Source organism: Dipodomys merriami, unplaced genomic scaffold (genome assembly GCF_024711535.1).
Source record: "Dipodomys merriami isolate MVZ:Mamm:240054 unplaced genomic scaffold, mDipMer1.0.p SCAF_49, whole genome shotgun sequence".
Taxonomy (NCBI): domain Eukaryota; kingdom Metazoa; phylum Chordata; class Mammalia; order Rodentia; family Heteromyidae; genus Dipodomys; species Dipodomys merriami.
Window position 1 is genome coordinate 10,919,947 of NW_027206057.1, and position 24,527 is coordinate 10,944,473.

Consider the following 24,527-nt stretch of genomic DNA (forward strand, 5'->3'; position numbering starts at 1 on the left):
GACTTGAAACTTCTTTAGTCTATACACCCAGAAGTAAAATTACTGAGCCATATGTTAGTGCTATGTTTAATTTTCTTAGAAACTTGTCATATAATTTTCTACAAGGCTCTATCATTTTATATTCCCAGTGACCATATATAAGGGTCCAATTTCCCCATACCAAAATACTTCACCAAATACTTGTTGCTTTCTTCCTCCTTCTCTTCTTTCTTCCTATTCTTCTTCCTCTTCTTCTCTTCCCCCTCCTCCTCTTCTTCCTCCGCCTTCTTTTTTTATTTTATAGCCTTCTTAGTAGGTGTGAAGTGTTAGCTTATTGCTAATTTGAGCAAATTCAGCTTTGAACCTTTGCATTCACTGTCTTAATTCCCCATAATAAGCCCAGCCTCACTTCACAGCCTGATTTCTAGTTCTTACAAGAGTGCTTGCTCAAGGGAGAGTTGCCATAGAGGGACACCGCAAACATATCGAGTCGTCTGTTGCACTTCTCAATACTGGCCAGCAGGGGACACTCCCTTAGGCTGAGACAGCAAAGCACTGCTCTCTCAGGCCAAAGCGGGGTCTAGATCACCAGCAAAGGAGTTTTATTGTTCCCTGGTCCTCTTCTCCCTTGTCTTGTGTTCACAAAGTCAGCATCAGAGAAAAGCAAACAACCAGGCCATAGCAGTATTTCTCAAAGGAGATGTTACTGGCATTCCAGTGGACAATCCATTATGTAAAACAAACACATTGCAGCATCCTAGACCCTTGCTTGCTGAAGGCTAGCAGTTGTCTCCAGGCATTACGACAAACAAAATGCACCCCCCACACACACATTATCAAAGTCCTCCTGCCTCTTACCCCTCACTCTGGGAGGATGAGAGCTGCCCAATGGAGAACCATTTGAAAGAAACAAGTTTCCCAGTATTTCCCACTCCATCAGATGAAGCTGCCACTCCTACAATGCGTCTTCGTATCCAGTTCAGGGGGTGCAGGATGCAGCCAAGGAAAACATCACAGGTGGCATTGGTGTGCTAGACAACCTCCTGAATCTGGTAACGGTCAGTTGACAGTGACAGACTCATGTCAGGAGAAAAACAAGTGAGTATACAGAAAAAGGAAAAAAAGGGGGGAAGCCCACCATGGCCCCCATCTCCACCCCAAGACTTGCAATCTAAGCCTGGTCCCTTCAATAGCTGGTGCGTATTCCCCCACTTCCAACCCCAGCCAGTGAAGGAACACTGCCCCCAGCTGTCTCTCTCTTCCCTCAGCTAGGATAAGGGACTTCATTTCCTTGTGCTGCCATAGCAACCAGGAAACAACCTCTGCTCACAATGAGAAGGATGGTGCTGGGGGCCCAGATCGGTAGATGCACACAGCTGCTAACAGAGCAACCAGGACCAAGAGACAACAAGGGGCTCGGCAGAAAGGAGAGAGAGAGGTGGTCGTCCAGAGAGTAGATAATCCAGGACTGGAGGTGTCTGGGCATGTAGTTTGTTTTTTCACTCCACAAAGATGCACACTGTCTACACTGTGTGGCTAGTTGTTCGTTGTTAGTAAGAAGCTGCTGTAAGAAAGGAGGAAAAAAATCTATTTCATAAAAGGCCCAGTGTTCGTGGTTTCCTTCAGCTTGCTGCTGAGCTGCAGAAATCTTGGGGTGTGACCCATTTTTGAGCCTTCAAAACCAAGATGAACTGCCCTTGAGAGGCGGTAGGAGAGGGAAAACATGTTGAACCTCTCTCTTCTGAGCCGAGGCCATGGGAAGTTGGTCCAGAGCAAACAGAAGTTGGAAGTCTATTTTGAACCAGAGGTGAGTCTCACAGCTAAAAAAAAAAAAAAAAAAAAAGAGGGGTGGGCAGGGAGAAGCTCCGTCCTTTTACTTGAGAGTGAACTACTTGGGTGTGATTTGGGTGTGTTGGCAGTAAGGTAGTGTGATGGTGGGCATCACTGGCAGATCTTCCTACTTTCATGAAACTCAGGAAAGTGATGTTGTTTGCCTGACACCCCAAGATAACCATTGGGCTCTTCCTTTCCCTTGCACACTGGCTCTTAAGCTCCTTTACTTGAGACTGAAGGAGAATCCAAATTGTCTGGAATTCGGACTGTTTTAAGACCAGAATTCCCATCTGGTCTCTAGGCAAAGCAAAGGTGGTTTGAGGTTTAGAAAGCGTGCTCTGCGGCTGAAATGCTGGGTGTGCTCAGGCCATTTCAGTGGCTTCCTTGAACTTTCTGGAATTCAACCCGCAGGACTCATATTTACTATAAGCCAAAGGGGGGGGGGGAGATTTTAAAGAGGTGGCAAAATTTCCTTATTGCCCTGGAATCTTATTTCTTGAATCCTGCTAGGAATAAGAAATCCATTTAAGATACTTTGCAAATTTGGGTCAAACAGAGATTTCCATTGTCAGGGCAGTTTGTCCTGATGTTTGACCTTTAACCATGTTAAAAGACATATAAAATTTCAAAGGACCACTATGGCCAATGGCATTTACTTACTGAGATATATTACCACTTTATAGGCTCCTAAAGAACCAAATTAGGTAATGTTATACAGCATCTGGAATGTATAGGAATTCTCTCAGATGAAGAAGTAGTAGGTCTGGATGATTTTCTCCTAGTTAAACTCCCAATGAGTGCAGGTCTGATTTCAAAGTTATCTGCTGCCCTTGATAATTCTGACTACTTACTTGCATACCAGGAAACTTTAACTGGCTTGTAACCTGTACTCCACCCTACTTAAGCCTCCAGACATGAATAGTTCTCTTAAAAGTTGTATGGAATAAAACAGAATGATTGCCTAGGTTCTAATTAATCTTGAGATGTGAGGAGAAGAGTAATTATGTTCCATAATTCCATACAAACAATTCAGAGAAAAATCAGAACTGAAAACTAATGTTAAACCCTTTGTACAGTATTCGCTCTAGAAGGTACAGATCAAGGCAGCTTCTTCCCACTGCAGGACTACTTGAACTGGAAGTCCCCAGAAGACTACATCCTGGTCAGCAAACCTCCGGATGATGGCAATGCTGACCAGCACTGCTGGAGCCTCTTTCTTCCTAAGACATTCAGCACGAGGAAGGGGGCTCTGATCCTCTATTCAGAAGGCTTAGCTATTTCAGCATGGCCGTCCCAAGAGAGAAGAGGGCCCTACCGCCCCAAAAGTCACAGGAAGAGGCTAAATCTTGAACTGCACACACTTCAAGACCTCAAAAAAGCCATCTTGGCATACGGACAGAAGCAGGTAAGCCGAGCAGTTTGGAGAAGAGATTGTGTACCTGTAAGTCTAGTTCCAGCTTCTTGTTCCCTAAAGAAGGTATGAATTGCCAGGCTCACGCCTGTAATCCTAGCTACTCAGGAGGCTGAGATCTGAGGATCATGGGTCAAAGCCAGCCCAGGCAGGAAAGCCCACAAGACTTTTATCTCCAATTAACCACCAGAAAACCAGAAGTGGTACTGTGGCTCAAAGTGGTAGAGCGCTAGACCTGAGCAAAAAGAGCTCAGGGACAGCACCCAGATCCTGAGTTCAAGTCTCATGACTGACAAGAAAAAAAGAAAGAAAAGAAAAAAGAGAATGCATGAACCACTCAGACCCTCATTTCTTCATTTCTAGGATGGAATTATACCATTAGGCAGACCTGCCACCACAATCACCATGAGACTTCTGTAGATAATACACAGAAAAGGACTCTGAACCCATAAAGAGCTCTGGTATCAGTATTTTGTCTTTTTAGTTCCTCTCAATTCTAGTAACACAAGTCATTTTCAGCGTTCAGACAGATCCAAACTGGCAGACACTTCATCAGAATCTTGAATTCTGTCCCCTAGCCACAAGCATCACCCTTCTACCCCTGATGTCCGTGGATTTGTGGAAAGGAGAACATTTTAAATATTTACTTGAGTCCTTCAGCATCTTCAAGATAAGTTAATGACTTTTTCCACACCGCATTTAAAATTAAGAGAAAGTCCCTGTGCTCCTTTTCTGATTTATACCTTCCAACATTTTGTAAGACGCACACATGGCCTCTGCTTTATAGACTACACACAGCAGCCCATTAGCTGAGGCCAGAGGACACAGTCTATTACGTGACACTTTATGGAATTCTAGGTTAGAGATAGTGAGTACTCCATAGTTTCTATAAGTTTCTCCTGATCAATAAAGCGTTAGCTTCTGAACCCTGACCCTTCTCACATTGGCCTTCTTTCTCATGTCTGGCCACATCTGCCACTTGTTCTTATTTCTGCCTCAACCATGGGCTAGTCAAGGCCCTACCAGTGACAGCCCCCTTTTATGACTACACTTTCACGCATGCCTCTACATCTAACTAATTCTACAACTCAAATTCATCTCCTGCTAGGCAATGGTGGTTCCCTGTGATCCTAGCTATTCAGGAGGCTGAGGTTTGAGGATCGTCGTTTAAAGCCACTTGGGGCAGGAAAGTCTCATGAGACTTATCTGGCTCAAAGTGGTAGAGCACTAGCCTTGAGCAAAAGAGCTCAGAGACAGCACCCAGGCCTGGAGTTCAAATTTCCAACAACAACAAAACCATCTCCTCACTAAAGGCATCTCCTTCTCTCCTAAGTAGATGTACCTCATTCCCATTCTATTATGTATTGAGATTTAATCTCTTTGACCATCAGCCAATACTGATCTCTAGGGAAGGGGTTATGTTGAAATTGTTTCCTTAAATGTTTGTGGAATGAATAATTTGGTCATGCATGATGTTTTCAAGGTTTCTTAGACATTCTGTCATTATCATTATTGGACAATCCATCACCCACCTCCACCCTGGGCAAAACTTCCAAAAGAAAAAACTTCTCAACCTTCTTCCCCTCTTTCAAAGTAGAGAGGTTTATTGTCCTTGACCAAATGCCCAATTAGGGGTGGGAATGTGGCTTAGTGGTAGAGTGCTTTGCCTAGCATGCATGAAGAAGCCCTGGGTTCTATTCCTTATTACCACATAAGCAGAAAAAGCCAGAAGTGGAAGCTCAAGTGGAAGAGTACTAACCTTGAGCAAAAGAAGCTCGGGGACAGTATCCAGGCCCTGAGTTCAAGCCCCAGGACTGGTTAAAAAAAAAAAAAGCCCAATTATTCTGTCTTGAAATCACAAATCCTTGAATGAAATGGATATCAAACATTTGCTGTTACTTTATGGCTACTGTTCTGTTTATTCCTTGCAATGGCCTTATGAGATGTGGTTTTTCATAGCACCTTCCTTTATTTGTTTTGTTTTGTTGAGACAGGACTTCACTCTGTAGCCCAGTCTGGTCTCAAACTTGTGATCTTACCGTCTCAGTGTCCTGAGTGCTAGGATTTAGGCATGATGCAACACACTGGCCTACTTTCATAGAAGAAGAAACGAGGGGCTGGGAAGGTGGCTCAGTAGTAGAGCGCTTGCCTTGCATGCATGAGGTCCTGGGTTCGATTCCTCAGCACCACATAAGAAAAAAGCTGGAAGTGGTAGAGCTCAAGTGGTAGAGCACTAGTTTTGAGCTGAAGAGCTGAGGGACAGCGCCCAGGTCCAGAGTTCAGACCCCACGACCGGACCCCAAAAAAAAACAAAGAAGAAAAAATGAAAGTTCAAAGGAACTGTGTAACTTGACCAAGGAAGAGAGTCTTGTAAATGAGAGCCAGGATTCAAACCTGGGACTACCTATCTCTCCATCACCAATACCATATTAGAGTACTTTCCTAGCAAATTTGTGATGTAAATTCAGCCTACCAATAACCATGATGTCTTCCTCAGGGTCAATATTTCTTTGTCCACATAAACTAGGAAAAATGTAAAAAGAAAAAAACAAACCTATATTCTAAGTAAAGAGCTAAAATGGAGACCACAAAACCCACATCACTCAGCCCCATTCAGACTTGGGAGAATCTAGACTGTCCTAAGGGAGTACGATTCCATGTTTAAAGCATCTTCCACAATCTCCAGTTCTATGCATGAGTCCGGTGACACAATATGGTTATATCTTTGGAATTTATACTCTGTATATTGTCCCATGGCTTCACTTCCTAAGTAGCAAAGTCAAACTAAGAGATTCCATGTCAGATTTCTCAGACTTCTAGATACATAGAAACATGTCCTTATTTGCTACTTTGTCTGTTTGTTGTATTTAAACCAAGGAAATTTTGTTCAACCTTCCTAAAGTTAAAACTATTCTTCTTGAGGTCTCTTCTTTTTTGTTTGTTTGTTTGTTTGTTTGTTTTTGGGTCCGGTCGTGGGGCCTGAACTCTGGGCCTGGGCACTGTCCCTCAGCTCTTCAGCTCAAGGCTAACGCTCTACCACTTGAGTCACAGCACCACTTCCGGCTTTTTTCTTTTATGCTTATGTGGTGCTGAGGAATCGAACCCAGGGCCTCAAGCATGCAAGGCAAGCGCTCTACCACTGAGCCACCTTCCCAGCCCTCTTCTTTTTTTTTTAATTTATTATTTTTTGTGAACATACTGTACAGAGGGGTTACAATTACATGGGCAAGATAATGAGTACACTTCTTTTTGTTTTTAATTTAATTTTATTTGTGAACATACTGTACAGAGGAGTTACAATTACATGGGCAGGATAATGCGTACATTTCTTACCAAGCATTGCAGCCTCCTCCTTTGTTTACCCTTCACATCCCTTCCCAGCCTCCCCCCTCCCCCCCAATCCCAATCCTTCTCCTTCCCCCCCTTCCCCCCCCCCCCCCCGCACTGACGTTGTAAAGCTCGTTTTGGACATGACAACTTGTACTTCTCATTGTTGCAACAGGTCCACCTGTATCCTTAAACAACTGGTTTTTCCCCATCTCCTCCACAAGTTATACTGACATCAAATATAGTGAAAGCAGGGGTTATACTGTGGGAGAGGGACATACAAAGCAACAAAGAGATAATCTTATAAATGCGTTAGAAACACATGCATGAAAGAAAAAAACATTAAAATACACATCTAAGGGTTCATTTTCCTGACATCACATTATCTGACCTTTTCCACTTGACTCATACATATACTAGATATTACAAATAAGGGAAACCATGGGACCTATGTTTCTTTGGGCCTGGTTTACTTCACTTAATATAATTTTTTCCAAGTTTTTCCATTTCCTAACAAATGGGGCAATGTCATTCTTTCTGATGGAGGCATAGAATTCCATTGTGTATATATACCACATTTTCTTGATCCATTCATCTACTGAGGGGCATCTGGGTTGGTTCCATATCTTAGCTATGGTAAATAATGCTGCAATAAACATAGTTGTGCTGGTAGCTATGAGTACATTTCTTATCAAGCATTGCAGCCTCCTCCTTTGTTTGCCCTTCACATCCCTTCCCAGCCTCCCCCCACCCCCCACCCAATCCTCCCCCCCTTCCCCCCCTCACCAAAGTTGTAAAGTTCGTTTTCAACATGACAACTTGTACTTCTCATTGTTGCAACGGGTCCACCTGTATCCTTAAACGACTTGTTTTTCCCCCTCTCCTCTACAAATTATACCGACATCAAATATAGTGAAAGCAGGGGTTATACTGTGGGGGAGGGACTTGTGGTCTCTTCTTTTATTCAGCTTCTCCATGGTTGGAAATAAGATAGCTATAAAAGCTGGGTGCCAGTGGCTCACGCCTGTAATCCTAGCTTACTCAGGAGGCTGAGATCTGAGGATCGCAGTTCAAAGCCAGCCCGGGCACAAAAGTCCGTGAGACTCTTATCTCCAATAAACCACTGAAAACCAGAAATGGTGCTGTGGCTCAAGCGGTAGAGCGCTTGCCTTGAGCTGAAGAGTGCAGGGACAGCGCCCAAGCCCAGAGTTCAAGCCCCACTACCGACCAAAACAACAACAACAACAAAGATAGCTATAAAGCCTAGATAATTATAACTTGTGATTTTTTTAACGATCATCAAAATCATGTTCTTTTATTATAGCAGAATTCCATAGTGTCTTTCAAGTCATTGTTGCAAAATATTAAGCAATTTCCAAATTGTTTTGGTATATTCCTATAAATATACTCTTTATATTTTTAGAATTTTGTAAGTCTGGTGATAGTTTTCATATGCTTGTCTTTTTGAAGCATTTTAATTCTATGTTCAAATAATTAAATTATTAAAAATGCTTTTGTATGGAAAAATATAAAGGTTTACATGCTGTAACTCTGAGGGACAAGACTTATAGTTAATTTTGAAAATATTTAAATGTCTGTCTTAGTCCACTTTCCACTGTTGTAACTGAATATAACAGATAGGGTAGTGTACAAAAAGCAGAGGTTCTAAAGGGCTCAAGGCACGGTACTAGCATCTGCTCCACATCTGCCCAGGGTCTTCTTGCTGCATTATAACATGACAGACAATATACGTGGCAAGACAGAGCAATGAGCAAGCTTATTATTAAGTCACTAATGTCATCAGGGGCAGCACCCTCATCTTCATCTAATTTTAATAACCTCACAAAGGCCCATCTCCTAAAATAATATCAGTAATCAATGACTCCATACTTAGTGGTTATGTGGCATTTTAATGGTTTTTACCAAAGTTGTCCAATATGTGAAATTTTACAGGTGAAATTTACAGAAATTGTCATGGCAATGTCCAACCATGGGACTTTAAGTACTATATTAAAATTATCTGTCTTAAAATTAAATTCCAAGGACATGTCATTTCTCTATTTCACTGAAAGACAGACTTGGCTTAGATAACCATAGAAGATTTCAACCAATTTCCCTTATAAATGGGCTGCATTTAAAAGCATTGTCAGCCTTGTTCTACTGAATAGTTCTATATTGTTTCTATACTAGTTTCTCCCCACATCCTAATACTCACAGTACTTAATTATTCAATTATGTTTAGCCAGTGTCTAACCTTTGAAGGAATTTTCAGCTTACCCTTCTATCAAGTAAGGAAATAGTGTGAGAAATACCTATTCAAATCATTCATTTTTCCTACTTAAACCTACAAAGACTAACCATCAAGTAGGAAATAAAGAAAAGGATAATAAATTACCTTTTATTCTTTTAGCAAAGCATCAGGAGGATGGAAGCTGCCTTTGCCAATCATGTTATTTGTTTGTTTGGGTCCCTAAGAAGTAAAATGTTACTTGGTATTTTGTTTTGTTTTGTTTTGCTTGTGCCCATACTGGGGCATAAACTTAGCCTGGGCACTGTCCCTTAGCTTTTCCACTCAAGGATGGTACTCTCCAACTTGAGCCATAGCTCTACTTCTGGCTTTTTGCTGATAAATTGGAAGTAAGAGGTTCATGGACTTTTCTGCCTGGGCTAGCTTTGAACTATGATCCCCTGATCTCAGTCACCTGAGTATCTAGGATTACAGGTGTGATCCACTGGCACTCAGCATGCTATCTGATGGCTGTCCAACAAAGTGTTAGGGATGTGAAAGAGAGAAAGAGTGACTGACTGTCTCCCCTTCTGGTGTCCTCATCTGAGCAGTGGCATTCAGGGACTATGGCAAACCTAGATATAAGAGAAATGTTTTCAGCCCAGCCCATGAGCTCAAAAGTAATGTCTACAACACTCACACACTGAGTGTCCACAGTAGGCCCCAGTTTTTTTTATATATCACTCCATCTGTATATTCCATTTATAGTCTTAGCTAGGTACTAGGATTACCTCCAACTTAAAGGAAGAAAAACTAGAGCTTGACATGAAATAACTTGCCTAAATTATACAGCTAAACCATAAATGGAGCTTGGACAAATAACAGATTTCAAAGTTCTACTCTTTCCACTCTTAACACGTTCCTTAGAAGAAAAAATATATCTCCCAGTTTTCACTGTATTCACAAAAAGTGGATCTAAGGTGACAGGCACAGTGGCTCACATCTGTAATCCTAGCTACTAGAGAGACTAAGATAAGCAGGATTACGGATCTAGGCCAGCCTGAACAAGAAACTTGAGAGATGCCCATCTCAACAACAGTAACCGTGTTGATGATATGGTACCAGGCATCTGTCCTCCTAACAAAAAGCATAAAAAGGAGGATCAAAGTCCAGGCCAGCTTGGCAAAAAGTGAGATCCTATATCAAAAACAATCAGAGCAAAAAGAGTTGCGAGTGTGGTTCAAGTGGTAGAATATCCACCTAACAAGTACAAAGCCCTAAGTTCAAACCTCAGTGCTACAAAAAAGAAAGAAAGAAAAAAAAAGCCGGGGCACTGGTGGCTCACACCTGTAATCCTAGCTACTCAGGAGGCTGAGATCTGAGGATTGAAGCCAGCCCAGGCAGGGAAAGTCGTGAAACTCTTATCTCCAATAAGCCACTAGAAAACCGTGAAGTAGAGCTGTGGCTCAAGTGATAGAGAGCTAGCCTTGAGCTGAAGAGCGGGAACAGCACTCAGGCCCAGAGTTCAAGCCCCATAACCAACAGAAAAAAAATTTTTTTAATTAAATTAAAACAAAAAAAAAAAAGCTGGCTGAGAAGGTGGCTCAGTGATAGAGTGCTTGCCTTGCATGCAAGAGGCCCTGGGTTTGATTCCTCAGCACCACACAAGCAGAAAAAGCTGGAAGTGGCGCTGTGGCACAAGTGGTGGAGCACTAGCCTTGAGCTGAGGAACTGAGGGACAGCATCCAGGCCCAGAGTTCAAGCCCCAGAATTGGCAAAAAGAAGAAAAGAAAAGAAAAGCAATGGAAAATTGTGGTCTTCTCCAAATCTTCCAAAACATTCCTTAAACTAACCCTTTATATCTCTAAGGAAACAAATCAGATTTTCATTAAAATCAATCTTCATTATAGGTAACTTATTTTTTTGTTCGTCTTGGGGCCTAAACTCTGGGCCTGGGTGCTGACCCTCAGCTCCTCAGTTCAAGGCTAGCACTCTACCACTTGAGCCACAGCACCACTTCCAGCTTTTTCTGCTTATGTGGTGCTGAGGAATTGAATTTAGGGCCTCATGCATGCAAGGCAAGCACTCTGCCACTGAGCCACCTTCCCAGCCCCTTATAGGTAACATTTTTATAGTATACCTTATACATGATCCAGTAGACTCTTGATTTTCAAAGCTTTATGTCCTTCATCCATCAGCTTCTTTGCATAACAAGCATAAATTATATAATTATTATATTATATCACTATATTATTCTATATTAATATATTACATAGTATTATATTAATAATAATATATTATATAATAATAGAGCTCTACCACTTGAGCCACAGGGCCATTTGGTTTTCTGGTGGTTTATTGGAGGTAAGAATCTCACAGAGTTTCCTGCCAGGGCTGGCTTTGAACTGTAATCCTCAGATCTCAGCCTTCTGAGTTAGCTAGGATTATAAATCAGGATTACAAACTAGGATTACAAGTGAGCTACTGACACCTGGCTTCATGACAACCATTTTAACTATCATTACACGCACAGGTCAGTGGCCAGAAGTACATTCGCCTGTGGTACAATCATCACTATCATCCATTTTCAAATTTTGTTTCATGTTTCCTAACAGAAGCACTGTATCCATTCAACATTAACATCTCATTCCCCAGTCCCTGACACCCTCCTTTCTACTTCACTCTCTATGAATTTAATTCCTCTAAGTACTTCATGAGTGGGATCACAGTGGCCAATCTTTCGTGGCTGGCTCATTTCACTTAATATAACGTCTTGAAGGTTCATTCATGTTGCCACATGTACCGGAATTTCATTCCTTTTATTTATTTATTTTCATTCCATTTAAAAGCTAGGTAATATTCCATTGTGTATGTGTATACCACATTTAAAAAAAAAAATCCTCACATCTATTGAAGGATCCTTGGATTGCTTTCAAATTTTGGCTACTGTGAATAATGTCTTAAGTATACAAGTGTACAAGTGTCAGTCCCTCTATGACTAGATCCAGAAGTGAAATTGATGGATGATATGGCAACTCTGTGTTTTCCTTTCTCCACATCCCCACTCACACTGGGTTTCTGCCTTCTCTTTTAATTTTCTTTTTTTTTTTTTTTTTTTTAATTTTTTTTTTATCCGGTCATGGGGCCTGAACTCTGGGCCTGGGCGCTGTCCCTCAGCTCTTCAGCTCAAGGCTAGCGCTCTACCACTTGAGCCACAGCACCACTTCCGGCTTTTTTCTTTTTGCTTATGTGGTGCTGAGGAATCGAACCCAGGGCCTCAGGCATGCAAGGCAAGCGCTCTACCACTGAGCCACCTTCCCAGCCCTCTTTTAATTTTCGTGTTAACCATTCTAATGGTGGTGAAACATCTCACTGCAGTGGTGATTTAAATGCACTTCCCTGGAGGCAGTTGACATTGAGCATCTTGTCATTTGCTGATTGGCCATTACTTATATGTCCTTTAGGAGGAGAAAAAAAAAAAAACCTTCAGTTTTGGAGCACCTTTTTGTCTAAATATCTATTCAAGTTATTTGCTAATTGTTAAATGAGGCTAGTATTTATTGGTGAGTTGTAAGACTTCTAACTGAAATTTACAAATATTTCTCCTCATTGTATAGGTTATTGTTTCACTCTGCTAATGGTGTCTTTTTGTTGTCATTGGTGGTGGTGATGGTGGTAGTGGTGGTCATAGGGCTTGAACTCAGAGCCTGGACACTATTCCTGACCTCTTTTGCTCAAAGCTAGTGCTCTACTACTTTGAGCCACAGCACCATTGCCTATTCTGTTGGTTGATTGGAGATAAGAGTATCATGGACTTTCTTGCTCAAGCTGGCTTTGAACTGTGAACCTCAGATCTTAGCCTACTGGGTAGCTAGGATTACAGGTGTGAGCTACCAGTGCCCAGCTAATGGAGTCCTTTGATGTCCTTTTATTGCGTGCGTGTGTGTGTGTGTGTGTGTGTGTGTGTGTGTGTGTGTGTGTGTGTGTGTGTGTGTGTGTGTGTGTGTACATGCCAAATTGAAGTTGGGTCCCTACCTTACACTATTTAAAAAATTAACTCACCAGGGGCTGGTGGCTCACACCTGTAATCCTAACTACTCAGGAAGGTAAGATCTGAGGATCGCAGTTCAAAGCCAGCCTGGCCAGGAAAGTCTGTAAGACTCTTATCTCCAATAAACCACCAGAAAACCGGAAGTAGCTCTGTGGCTCAAGTGGTAGAGTGCTAGCTTTGAGCTGAAGAGCTGAGGGACAGTGCCCAGGCCCAGAGTTCAAGACCCAAAACCAAAACAAAAAACAAACAAACAAACAAACAAAAACAGAAAAAAATCTTAGAAAACATGGGAGAAAAGCTTCACAAAATTGCATTTGACAATTTCTTGGTTATGACATGAAAATATAAGCAAAAAAGGAAAAAAATAGGTAAGTTGGACTTATCAAAGAAAAAGCTTTTACTTGGGCACTGTGGCTCATGTCTGTAACCCTCCCTACCCAAGAGATTGAGAACTGAGGATTGTAGTTTGAAGTCAACTTGGGTAGAAAAGTCCATGAGATGCTTATCTCCAATTAACCACCAAAAAACTGAAAATGAAGCTGCGTCTCAAGCCTTGAAAGAAAACGTGAAAAAGCTAAGGGACAGCACCTAGGACTGGCATAAAAAATAAAAAAAAAAAAACCTTTTGATGCTAAATGATTTGATCAAGAATCAAGACTTGTTATAATATTGCATTAATGAGAAAAATTAAATTAATTCATTATTTTCTTCTATATGGTCTGGCATGTCAATGATTGTATCATTTGCACAAAATCTTAGCAATTAGACCTGCAGAGAAAGGGGCTGACTGAGAATGCAGGGTGTGTACAAGGCTGATTAAAGCAGGTAGAGCCTGAAGAAGTCTTTTCAGGCTTTCAGATGCGATCTCACATGTCCACCCCTCTCACCCTGCCCCTACCTCTCTCTAGGTACACAGCCCCAGGACTGTCTCCAGTCACAACTGCATAGGTATAACTGCATAGGTAGTCATTTTCTGTTCTAAGATTTGCTCTTTGCCAGAGCACACTAACACCAGTCCTGTTGCTGAGAGCAGGATTTCAAGCTGGAACCAATACCTCTGGAAACAGGGCAGGGAATCACAGGGATGTAGAGACTAAATTATTAGATTTTTCCATTCTACTGAGCTAACGACTAGTGTGTGGTTATTAAGCAGCCAGTGCCAGAATACTGTTGACATATAGCAGATTCTCTACAGTCATTGGATAACATGATAGTTGCCAGACTATGGTAGGCAGAGAGCATAACTGTAACTAACAGGAGTGTGAGAGCTAATGAGAAAGACAGATTTATGTCCCAGTAGCACTTGATATAAAACAGTCTGAGAAGATCTGGACTATACTAATATGCTATGCAAGTGTAAAGAAAGCAGGGATGGTGACTGTCTTTTTTATCATCATCATTATCATCATCAACATTTTTTTTTTTGGTCGTGGGTCTTGAACTCTGGACCTGGGCACTGTCCCTAGCTCTTCAGCTCAAGGTGCGCGCTCTACTACTTGAGCCACAGCGCCACTCCAGTTTTCTGGTGGTTAATTGGAGATAAGAGTCTCACGAACTTTCCTGTCTGGGCTGGCTTTGAACCATGATCCTCAGATCTCAGCCTCCTGAGTAGCTAGGATTACAGGCGTGAGCCCCCGGCGCCCATCTCATCCTCACATACCTATTAATCACACATACCTATGGAGGACAGGGTGGTGGCTGAATGTGTGTACACAATACATACAAGGTAGTTGGCAGTTCCATTGCTTCAAGCATTTTCTTAAAATTTTTTATTAAACCAGGCTCAGTGGGAAATGCTTATAGTCCCAACTAATCAGGAAGCTGAAAAAAATCACTTGAGACTAGTTATTCAAAGCTAGCCTGGGAGACTGGCTGTCTCATAAATAATTTTTATAGAATAAAGACAGAATACTGAAAGCTGCAAAAGAAAATAAACATAATTTACAATGGCACAGCCATTAGAATAACAGCAAATATGTCAATACAAACACTGAATGTTGGGAGGGTATAGAGGGCATAAAATTCAAGCCCTGAGGGCTGGGAATGTGGCTTAGTGATAGAGTGCTTGCTTTGCATGCATGAAGCCCTGGGTTCAATTCCTCAGCATCACAATAACAGAAAAAGCTGGAAGTGGCACTGTGGCTCAAGTGGCAGAACACTAGCCTTGAACAAAAAGAATCTCAGTGACAGTGGCCAGGCCCTGAGTTCAAGCCCCAGGACTGGCAAAAATAAAAAATAAGCCCTGAAAGAACAGTTGCCAACCTAGTCTAGTGAACCTATTTTTTATAATTGAGGGAAAAATGAAAACCATCCATGATAAACAAAAGCGAAAGGAACTTAAAATACTAAACGAGCCTGTAAAAAATACTTAAAGGAATCTTATGCACAGAAGAAAACCCCAAACAGGAAAATACAAAAAAATAAATAAATAAACCTACCAGATAAGTAGAGTCCCAAGGCTGAAATAAGAAAAAAAACAACAAAGTATCAAAGGAAATATGATATACCTTTTGATATTAACATTAAAACTTTAATAGTCTTAATAGTCTGAACTTATCAATCAAAGGACATAGAACGGTAGCCTAGATGTAAAAGCAAGACCCAGTTGGATGCTGGTGGCTCATGTCTATAATCCTAGCTACTCAGGAGGATGAGATCTGAGGATCATGATTTGAAGCTAGCTGGGCAGGAAAGTTTGTGCGACACATCTCCAATTACCTACCAAAAAGCTGAAAGAAGAGCTGTGGTTCAAGTGATCAAATGCTAGCCTTGAACAAAAAAAGCTTAGAGACAGTCCCCAGGCCCTGAGTTCAAGCCCCAGGACTAGCACACCCACACACAAAAATAGTTGACTACCCCCTTCCCCAATAACATCTATCTATGACTTCTGAGCTCAGTGGTAAGGGTGCGTTCCTAGCATGTGGAAGTCTCTGAATGCAATCCCTAGCTCTGAAAACAAAGAAGCAAGCAAACAAACCAAAAGCCATGTGATTAGCAACCCAAACATAACCTGTTTCTCTTTCTGTGTTCTCCCCACCCCTACTGATCAACAGCTTCATTAAGGTTCTACACATACTTGCAATGTATCTCAAATTTGTTCACTTTTATCTTCCTTTTACCCATCCATCTCCCCCTTCTCCTACTAAGTAGTCCCTTAATTAGATTCAGGTTCTGTTTATTTCTACATATAATTATATATGTTACATCCCTAGCTCTTGGGTTTCTGAGTCTGGGTTTTGCTATGTAGCTCAGGACTGGCCTTGAACCCTCACTTTCTTACCTCTGCATCTTGGGTGCTGCAATTACAGGTATGTGCCCCATTGCTGTCAGGACAGATGGGATCAAATGGGGATATTATCATGGATTATCTGGATGGGCCCAATGCAGTCACAAGCTTTTTTTTTTTTTTTTAAATCAGTTCTGGGGCTTGAACTCAGGGCATAGGCACTGTCCCTCAGCTTCTTTTGCTCAAGGCTAACACTACCACTTGAGCCACTTCCAGCTTTTTCTCTTTATGTGGTACTGAGGAATCCAACCTAGGGCTTCATGAGTGCTAGACAAGCACTCTACCACTAAACCACATTCCCAGCCCAGTAGGAGAATGAAGGGTCAGAGACAGACTAATAAACAATAAACAGAAGTTTGTTTATTGACCACCTAGTGCAAGTATAGAGAATATACTTTATATAGCTCAGCTCATTGAATCCTTCCACTGAGGACTCCATCTCCAATTAACCAGAAAAAAAGATAGGCTTGTAGGCACAACTCGGTGATAAAGCAACAGCCATGAGCAGGTGTTTGAGTCCAGATGCCCATACACACAAAAAAATTGGAGAATGGATTCTGAGATTATATCCAATCAGATAAAGAATACCATGATTGATTAGTGATGCCTGCCATGGACAAAGGGGCAAAGCCAGAGATATCAATACAAGTATCACATGTTCGCTATTCTGTGCTTAAGCAATCATCCTGAGAGTTTCTGTATCATTTAAGTATTAACTCAGTCCACCTTTTAAGATTTTAATGAGGCTAAAAGGTCTTTGTATAATACAAATTCCTACTCAAGTGTATGATGTTATTATACATTTATTCCCTCACAAAGTCATGCATGGCAGAACTGACTTTGCCAGAAAGTTCCCAGAAAACTCTGCTAGCTGAAATGCAATGCAATCAAGCCAAATAGTTTCAAAATGCCAGGCTCCCTGTGTGTCTGTCCCGTTATCTGTATTAAAAGCACAGTGTAGAGGCTGATTTACATACCAGCTTTCCCTTTGCAGGACAGACATTTTGGGAGGGACTAAAACATGATTTCCTCAGGCTGGACCTGGTAATGGGTTTTCTTCTGAGCTCTGTCTCAACATAGGGTCTGGTATTCATCATTTCTCCTTCCCCTTCCAACTGAAAATCTGCAGGGACTCCTCCCCAGCTTTGCTCTGTGGATTCCAGGTTTATGTATATTAGCCGAGGCATCTGGTTTTGGGTGCCTTCTGGCACCTTCTGGGCATCTCTGGATTACTGATGAGGATTGTGCTAACCAGTGTGAGAGGCTTGGAGGTTCAGCAGTTGTGCTGTTTCCTGACTGTTGTCCCCAACAGAGGGAAGAGGACAGAGCCTGGCAACCATACCTCTACTTCCGAAATCAGCCGGGGATCCAGGCACAACGGCAGATCCAGCCTGGGTATTCAGCCAAGAGATACCTGCGAGGGCTCTTGCGGACATGGACTCCCAACACCCTCTACAGGCTCCAATATGCAGGTCAGTGGGGAAGGGGAAGGGGTGAAGCCCAGCATCTCTCATTCTGCTAGAAATATCAAATCCAGTTTTGTATTAAAGCCAAGTCCCCTAGCTTGGTAGCTCCAGGCCTCCACCACACCCTGCCTTACCCTCTCTCCTCCACATTTACAGAAGGAAGGGCAGCCAGAAGTCTTAACCTTTACTTAAACCCCTCACACTCAGAATCTCCACACCACATCAAGCCAGAACTTCTACCCAATCTTCCCCATTCATAGGATTCAGAGTGTACCAACTCAGAAAAAAGGAGAGAGAGAGAGAGAGAGAGAGAGAGAGAGAGAGAGAGAGAGAGAGAGAGAGAGAGAGAGAGAGAGAGAGAGAGAGAGAGAGAGAGAGAGGGAGAGAGAGAGAGAGAGAGAGTTCCAAAGAAGCAAAATAGTTGTCCAAAGACTTTTAGCAAAAAGCAGAGCTGGGACCAGAAATGAGATCTTCCCTAATAACATAGCTCTCATTCTTCCCAACACTGAGTAGTAGCTCTCTGTCTCAGGTGATCTCAGATCCTCCAGGAAATGCAAATGTGAAGACTCTAGCACAAAATGCAAATGTGTAGCTCTCCCACAAAATCCCCTTAGGTGTGAAGTACATTCTTCTGTAGATGGGAAAACCCCAATTCACTCTACAAAGACTTTGAAAACAGGAAACAGGGATTTGAACTACCAGATTTAGCATATATGCACACATCTCTATGCACGTAAAACTTGCAATATTTAGCACAACTATATCTCCTTTTAAAAGTATTCATTGTTTATCTGAAATGTAAATGTACTGGGCATGCTTAATGGGGATGAGCGGTGATGGCCAGCTGGGCTAGTACCCACGTTGATGTTTGCCATTTCCTTAGCACCAACTAACAGGGAAGACCAAAGGAATATTGGCTTTGTTTTTTTACTTTATATGTTTACCCTGGGAAAGGAGAGATAACGTCTCTCTCCCCTTCAATAACTTGAAGCAAAATGAGAGGTATGGGCTTGTCTGGCAATTCATTTTACAATTTTACAATTCCATTTTACAATTCCATAACAATTCCATGAGGGCAGACAGTTGCGTTTATTTTATACTTGTGAGAAAAGTGCCTCTTAACCAGAAATGTGTTTATCTGGATAGGGCCTAGGAGATACAGACCACTGCCCTATAACCGGGGCCCAACATCTTCAAGGTTAGCGATCCCTCTACACAACAATACCAACAACAAAAGGTCCCGGCCCCTCCCTGGGAACCATGTGGCTAAATATGTGATCTAAACAAAGAACACTGAGATTCATGAGCCCCTTGCCATAGCCCTCCTTGAAGGGAGTGTCTCAAACTGGAAGAACTTTGGTGACATTGGTGGGAAGGCACTCTAGCCCTATGTCCCTACCTCTCTCTCCTCTCACATCTCATGATTCTAGTATGTTCTCTGCCCCTTTATTTTCCAAGTCATGATACACTCTCTCAGCACTTCAAGTCCATGCCTTCTACAAGGACTTTTTTTTTGACAACTTCAGACAATATTGAAGCTCTCAATTTCTCATTTTCTGACCTTACATCTTACCAATACACAGCTAAGCCAGGAGAGCTCTGGCTCTACAACAGATGATGTTTGCCTGTAAAGGGGCCATATGTGCTTCCTCTGTCTCTGCCCTACTGCCTAGCAGGGGGCAGGACCATTGCTAAGCTTTCCACAAATACTTGAAGAAATGACCATTGAGAATACTGTTGATCATGGGGCCTAAAGAAGCCAGCAGGAGCCAGGTGCTGGTGGCTCACACCTGTAATCCTAGCTACTCAAGAGGCTGAGATCTGAGGATCTCGGTTCAAAGCCAGCCCAAGCAGGAAAGACTATGAGACTCTTATCTTCAATAAACCACCAGAAAACTGGAAGTGGTGCTGTGGCTCAAGTGGTAGAGTGCTAGCCTTGAGCTGAAGAGCTGAGGGACAGTGCCCAGGTCAAGAGTTCAAACCCCACGACTGACCAAAAAAAGCCAGCAGGACACAACCACTGCTGTTGAATCTCTCCTCTTGAAACAATACAAGCAACTACATAATTCCAAGGAAGCAGCCATGGTTTTTTTTCCACTAAGGTCCCTGTTGGGGGGTGGATAAAGAAGTAGTAGAAACACACACAGGACACAGGACCAGAAGCACTCAAGCAAGACCTTGGATAGAGAAACCTCCATGGTCTCTATCTGACTTTTTTTCCTTTTAAATCCTTCTCATCTTCTTTAATGTCTGTCCAAGCCAAAATTAGTGAGGGAACTTGTAGTCATCTCCAGAAAGCTACCAATAACTCATTTCTACCAATAACTCCCGACCTACCCTTCAGGATACATTAAGGATTCTGTGCTGCTCCAGGACAGTCAATTTACTGTGCCAAAGAATCGCAGGCCACAACAGGATCTTTCAAGTATACCCCCAAAATACCATCTCCTGCCTGTCTTCCCTTCATTTTGGATTCAACAAGGAAAATCTTTGGAACAAGGTACATGTTGATTTGATGACTAGTGTCTCAGGTATTTGGTTTTCTGAGCACCTTAAAATGGAGTTCTCAAAATAAGTCCTACAGATGCTAGATTTTGTTGTCCTCATCTGCAAAATAAAGGGTTGACTAGTCTAGTACTGTCCATAGCACTGTTGGAAGTAATGGAATATTCTTTATGTACTATTCAATATAATAGTCACTTGAGTGTAGAAAGCACTTGAAATGTAGCTACCATGGGCTGGGAAGGTGGCTCAGTGGTAGAGTGCTTGCTTTGCATGCATGAGGCCCTGGGTTCGATTCCTTAGCACCACATAAGCAAAAAGAAAAAAAGCCGGAAGTGGTGCTGTGTCTCAAGTGGTAGAACCCTGAGCTTCATGCATGCTAGGCAAGCGCTCTACCACTAAGCCACATTCCCAGCCTCTAGATGTCAGATTTTGAGCAGGTCACTTTTGAGCTTCTGTTTGCTCATCTTTGTAATGAGCATACTAGCCTTGAGCTGAAGAGCTGAGGGACAGCCCCCCGGCCCAGAGTTCAGGCCCCATGACTGGACCTATGACATCACTGCACAGAAAATGGTTGTGATCTGTCTGTGAGCTGTTCTGGACTGTAGGGATTTTACCTGTCTATAGTGTTTGGAGGAAGTTGAATTATTAAAAGAACCAACAGTTGCCTTTGATAAAGGAGATGCAGGGAAGGTACCTAACCAGTAATAATGGACAAAGACCAGGATCTTGGCTAGTAGCAGAGCTCTTGAGAAAAGGAAAGAACAACAGTTGCATATAATATAATTTCTCTAAGATCAAAAAGGAATTTTTCTGGGGCTGGGAAGGTGCCTTAGTGGTAGAGTGATTGCCTAGCATGCATGAAGCCCTGAGTCCGATTCTTCAGTACCACATAAACAGAAAAAGGCTGGAAGTGGCACTGTGGATCAAGTGGTAGACTGCTAGCCTTGAACAAAAGAAACTTGGGGACTGTACCCAGGCCCTGAGTTTAAGTCCCAGGACTGGTAGGAAAAAAAAAGGGGGGGTGGGCTGGGAAGGTGGCTCAGTGATAGAGTGCTTGCCTCGCATGCATGAGGCCCTGGGTTCAATTCCTCAGCACCACATAAGCAGAAAATAAATAAATAAACAAATTAGGTTCACAAATTGTCTGAACTCTTTAAAAAAAAAAAAAAAAGGAAGTTTTGCAGAAACAATGGCAAAGACAGATCAAGCCATGCCCTGAAAAAAAAGACAGTTTTTCAGAGCTAGCGCCATCAAATATCCCAACTATTCACCTCACTTGGGTCTCAACACAGGTGCCTGGAAATTCTGGTCATAACCAGAGCTAAAGGATACCTGGCTAAAGCCAGGCACTGGTGGCTCACACCTGTAATCTTAGCTACTCAAGAGGCTGAGATCTGAGGATTGTGGTTCTAAGCCAGCCAAGCCATGAAAGTCTATGAAATTCTTATCTCCAATTAACCACCAGAAAACCAGAAGTGGTGTTTTGGCTTATGTGACAGAGTCCTAATCTTGAGCAAAAGAAGCTCAGGGACAGCTCCCAGACCCAGAGATCACACCTCAGGACTGGCAAAAAAAAAAAAAAAAAGATACCTGTCTACATGAAAGGGGCTGGTTAGGCAATTGTAAATGACTCCTCTGGTCTATCACATAGAGGTCTTATGTATTTTGCTGCTGTGGGTCAAAACTGAGACCCCTTGATTTTAGGGCAATGATGAACTCAAGCTTCTGGGCCACCCTCCCATGTCACAGGGATGTGAGCCCACTGCCTCCCAGGTGACATGCTAGCTCACTATTGCTTTATGCTGTCTCTCTTCAAAACTCATACTGGTACTGTCTTCAGCTAAGGTCCTTAGACTGTGATGCCCTAGAGCCCCAAATGCTGGACAGTCATTGAGGTGCTTCCGTTTAGGGGTGTCAACTGCACTGCAAGGGCTCAGTGACTTCTCTAGTGATGTCATCTACCAAGGAGCTGATACAATCAAGCAGAAAACAGTGACACGGTACCAAATAGGGATTAAACACGTGACCATTATAGCACCAGATCCCAAACCATGTGATCTTTCTGGGCCTCAGTTTCCTCATTCATAAAATGGGGTGAGCATACCACTTTTACTTCACAGAGATGTATGTGGGAGTTCAATAAGCTAATGATGTACCTGGCATATAGTATATGTTCAATAAATGTTAATTACAGACCTCCCTAGCTTTTTGTTTTTTTAACATAATTACTAATTACAATGCCCAATTGCCCATGATCATAGGGACCAGAAAAATCTACTTTCAAAGAAGGTCAAGGAGCTCAGAGACTCTAACTTGAGCTCTGTTGCATAGGATTTTTTTGCAGGGGGAGGGGTCTGGTCATGGGGCCTGAACTCTGGGCCTGCGTGCTGTCCCTCAGCTCTTCAGTTCAAGGCTAGCACCACTTGAGCCATAGCGCCACTTCTGGCTTTTTTTCTTTTTGCTTATATGGTGCTGAGGAATCGAACCCAGGGCCTCATGCATGCAAGGCAAGCACTCTACCACTGAACCATCTTCCCAGCCCCTGTTGCATAGGATTTTTGCTTGTTTTGCTTGAACTTGAGGCCTGGGTATTGTCCCAGAGCTTTAGTTCTCAAGGCTAATGCTCTACCGCTTGAGCGACAGCTACACTTTCAGCTTTTTGCTGGTTAATTGGAGATAAGAGGTCACACACTTTCCTGCCAGTGCTGGCTTTGAATCCCAATCCTCAGATTTCAGCCTCCTGAGTAGCTAGGACTACAGGCATGAGCCACTGGCACCCGGCTGTGATGGAGTTTTAACTTAATCTTCCCATAGCCTCCTTGTCTTTACCAAACACTTTATCTGAAGAAACAAACATCTTGTTGACCAGCCCAGCTCCCCCAACAATGAAATGCTGGCCACATCACTATGTGCCTTGACTCCTCTGTTCAGTCATCTGTAAAATGTGAGCAGTGTTATCTTTATTTCTTACTCTGGGTTGGAAGAAATTACATGTGAGAACAGAGGTGAAAAAGTTCTAGATTGTTACCTCCAGTCCATATATTTGAATGATCTGAACCCATATTTTGAGGGACAAACAGGCTAAGTCTTGTTCTCCTTTCAACAACTGAAGCTTGCAGTATTTTTCTTGCAAACCTGTTTCTATGAAGCTTAAATAATGAGCCAAGAGCCAGGTGCTGGTGGCTCATGACTATAATCCTAGCTACTGAGGAGGCTGAGATCTGAGCATCATGGTTCAAAGCCAGCCCTGGTAAGAAAGTCCATGAGACTCTTATCTCCAATTAACCAGAGAAAACTGGAAGTGGTGCTGTGATTCAAGGTGGTAGAGCAGAAGCCTTGAGCAAAAGAAACTCAGGGACAGTGTCCAGTCCCTGAGTTTAAGCCTCATGACTAACAATGAGGAGAGAGAAAGGGAGGGGGGAGCCAAATGATGACATTTACAGAGAAAAAGATTCTTGATAACTCTCACATAGATTGAGCCACATATTCACCCTCATCTGGGATATCACCAAAAGGCAATGACCTCCCTTAAGCCTCCTACCCACAATGCCCATGCCCAACTTAGAGACTCTGAGGTATAAGCCAGTTAGGGAAGTGGCCATTTGGCTGGAGTTTCACTTCTTCCAACCCTGGAAGTATATCTGGTTCCAGGTGAACATGACCAAGAAAGTTGGACCAACAATCTAGCTTAACACCTACGAATCATTCTAGAAAAGCACAAAAGGTCCTTGGTGCAACACTCTGTACAGGGGTGCGTCTGCTTGGGGACAAGCAAATGAGACTAATGAAGAATGAATCCCTAAGGCCCATGAGGCTTCCTGGACTATTAAAACCTAGGCAGACTTCTGAACCTAAGCCTCAGCCTGCCTCTCATTCACCAACACTCCTGGCACAACTTCAAACCACAGCCACCTTCAGGAGCCAATGAGCAAAAGAGAGCTGGCTGGAGGGAAAATCCCAAACAATGGACATTTGACTCTTAGCCCACTGACACCAAGGATGGGAAGGGTGAAGGCAGGCAAGGACTAGGGGACCTAGATGGAAGGTGGATTAGGGAACTGAGACAGGGGGCGGGGGGAAGGAGCTGGTTGGAGAATGAACTCCACAAGTCCAGTGGTCCTATCACATAGAACCTCTGAAAGCATCCAGGGCCCCTGGTTGAAAGACAATTCTACTTTGTTTCACCAAGTTGCATGCTGGGAGTAGAGGTATGACTGGAGCTTGGCTCCAAACAAGGAAGTTTTGCCAGACTGTTTCAGCAATAAATCTACCTTGAGTAAGTGATGAAAATTGCTGCAGGACCCTTTAAACCATCGATGAAAGATTTGTTAACTATGCTGGAGTCGTGTTGACTCAGATCCTTCCTGAGGGCTGCATGTAGGGTAAATCCAGAGAACTAAGAAGCAGATAGCCTCCACTGGTTTTGGTAGAGGCCAAGAACT

At 42.7% G+C, this 24,527-nt stretch overlaps 1 protein-coding gene across 3 annotated transcripts in view; it reads left to right on the top strand.

Annotated features, from left to right (window-relative positions):
* Positions 1-1,318: 1,318 nt before the first annotated feature.
* Kiaa2012 (KIAA2012 ortholog) overlaps positions 1,319-24,527 on the top strand; it is a 116,966-nt gene continuing 93,757 nt past the window's right edge. For all 3 annotated transcript variants that reach the window (XM_069995836.1, XM_069995838.1, XM_069995837.1), the window contains exons 1-4: positions 1,319-1,786; positions 2,936-3,217; positions 17,427-17,586; positions 19,925-20,080. In XM_069995836.1, coding sequence (XP_069851937.1) covers positions 1,703-1,786; positions 2,936-3,217; positions 17,427-17,586; positions 19,925-20,080 — 682 coding nt within the window. In that variant the 5' untranslated portion in view covers positions 1,319-1,702. The remainder of the gene's footprint in view (positions 1,787-2,935; positions 3,218-17,426; positions 17,587-19,924; positions 20,081-24,527) is intronic.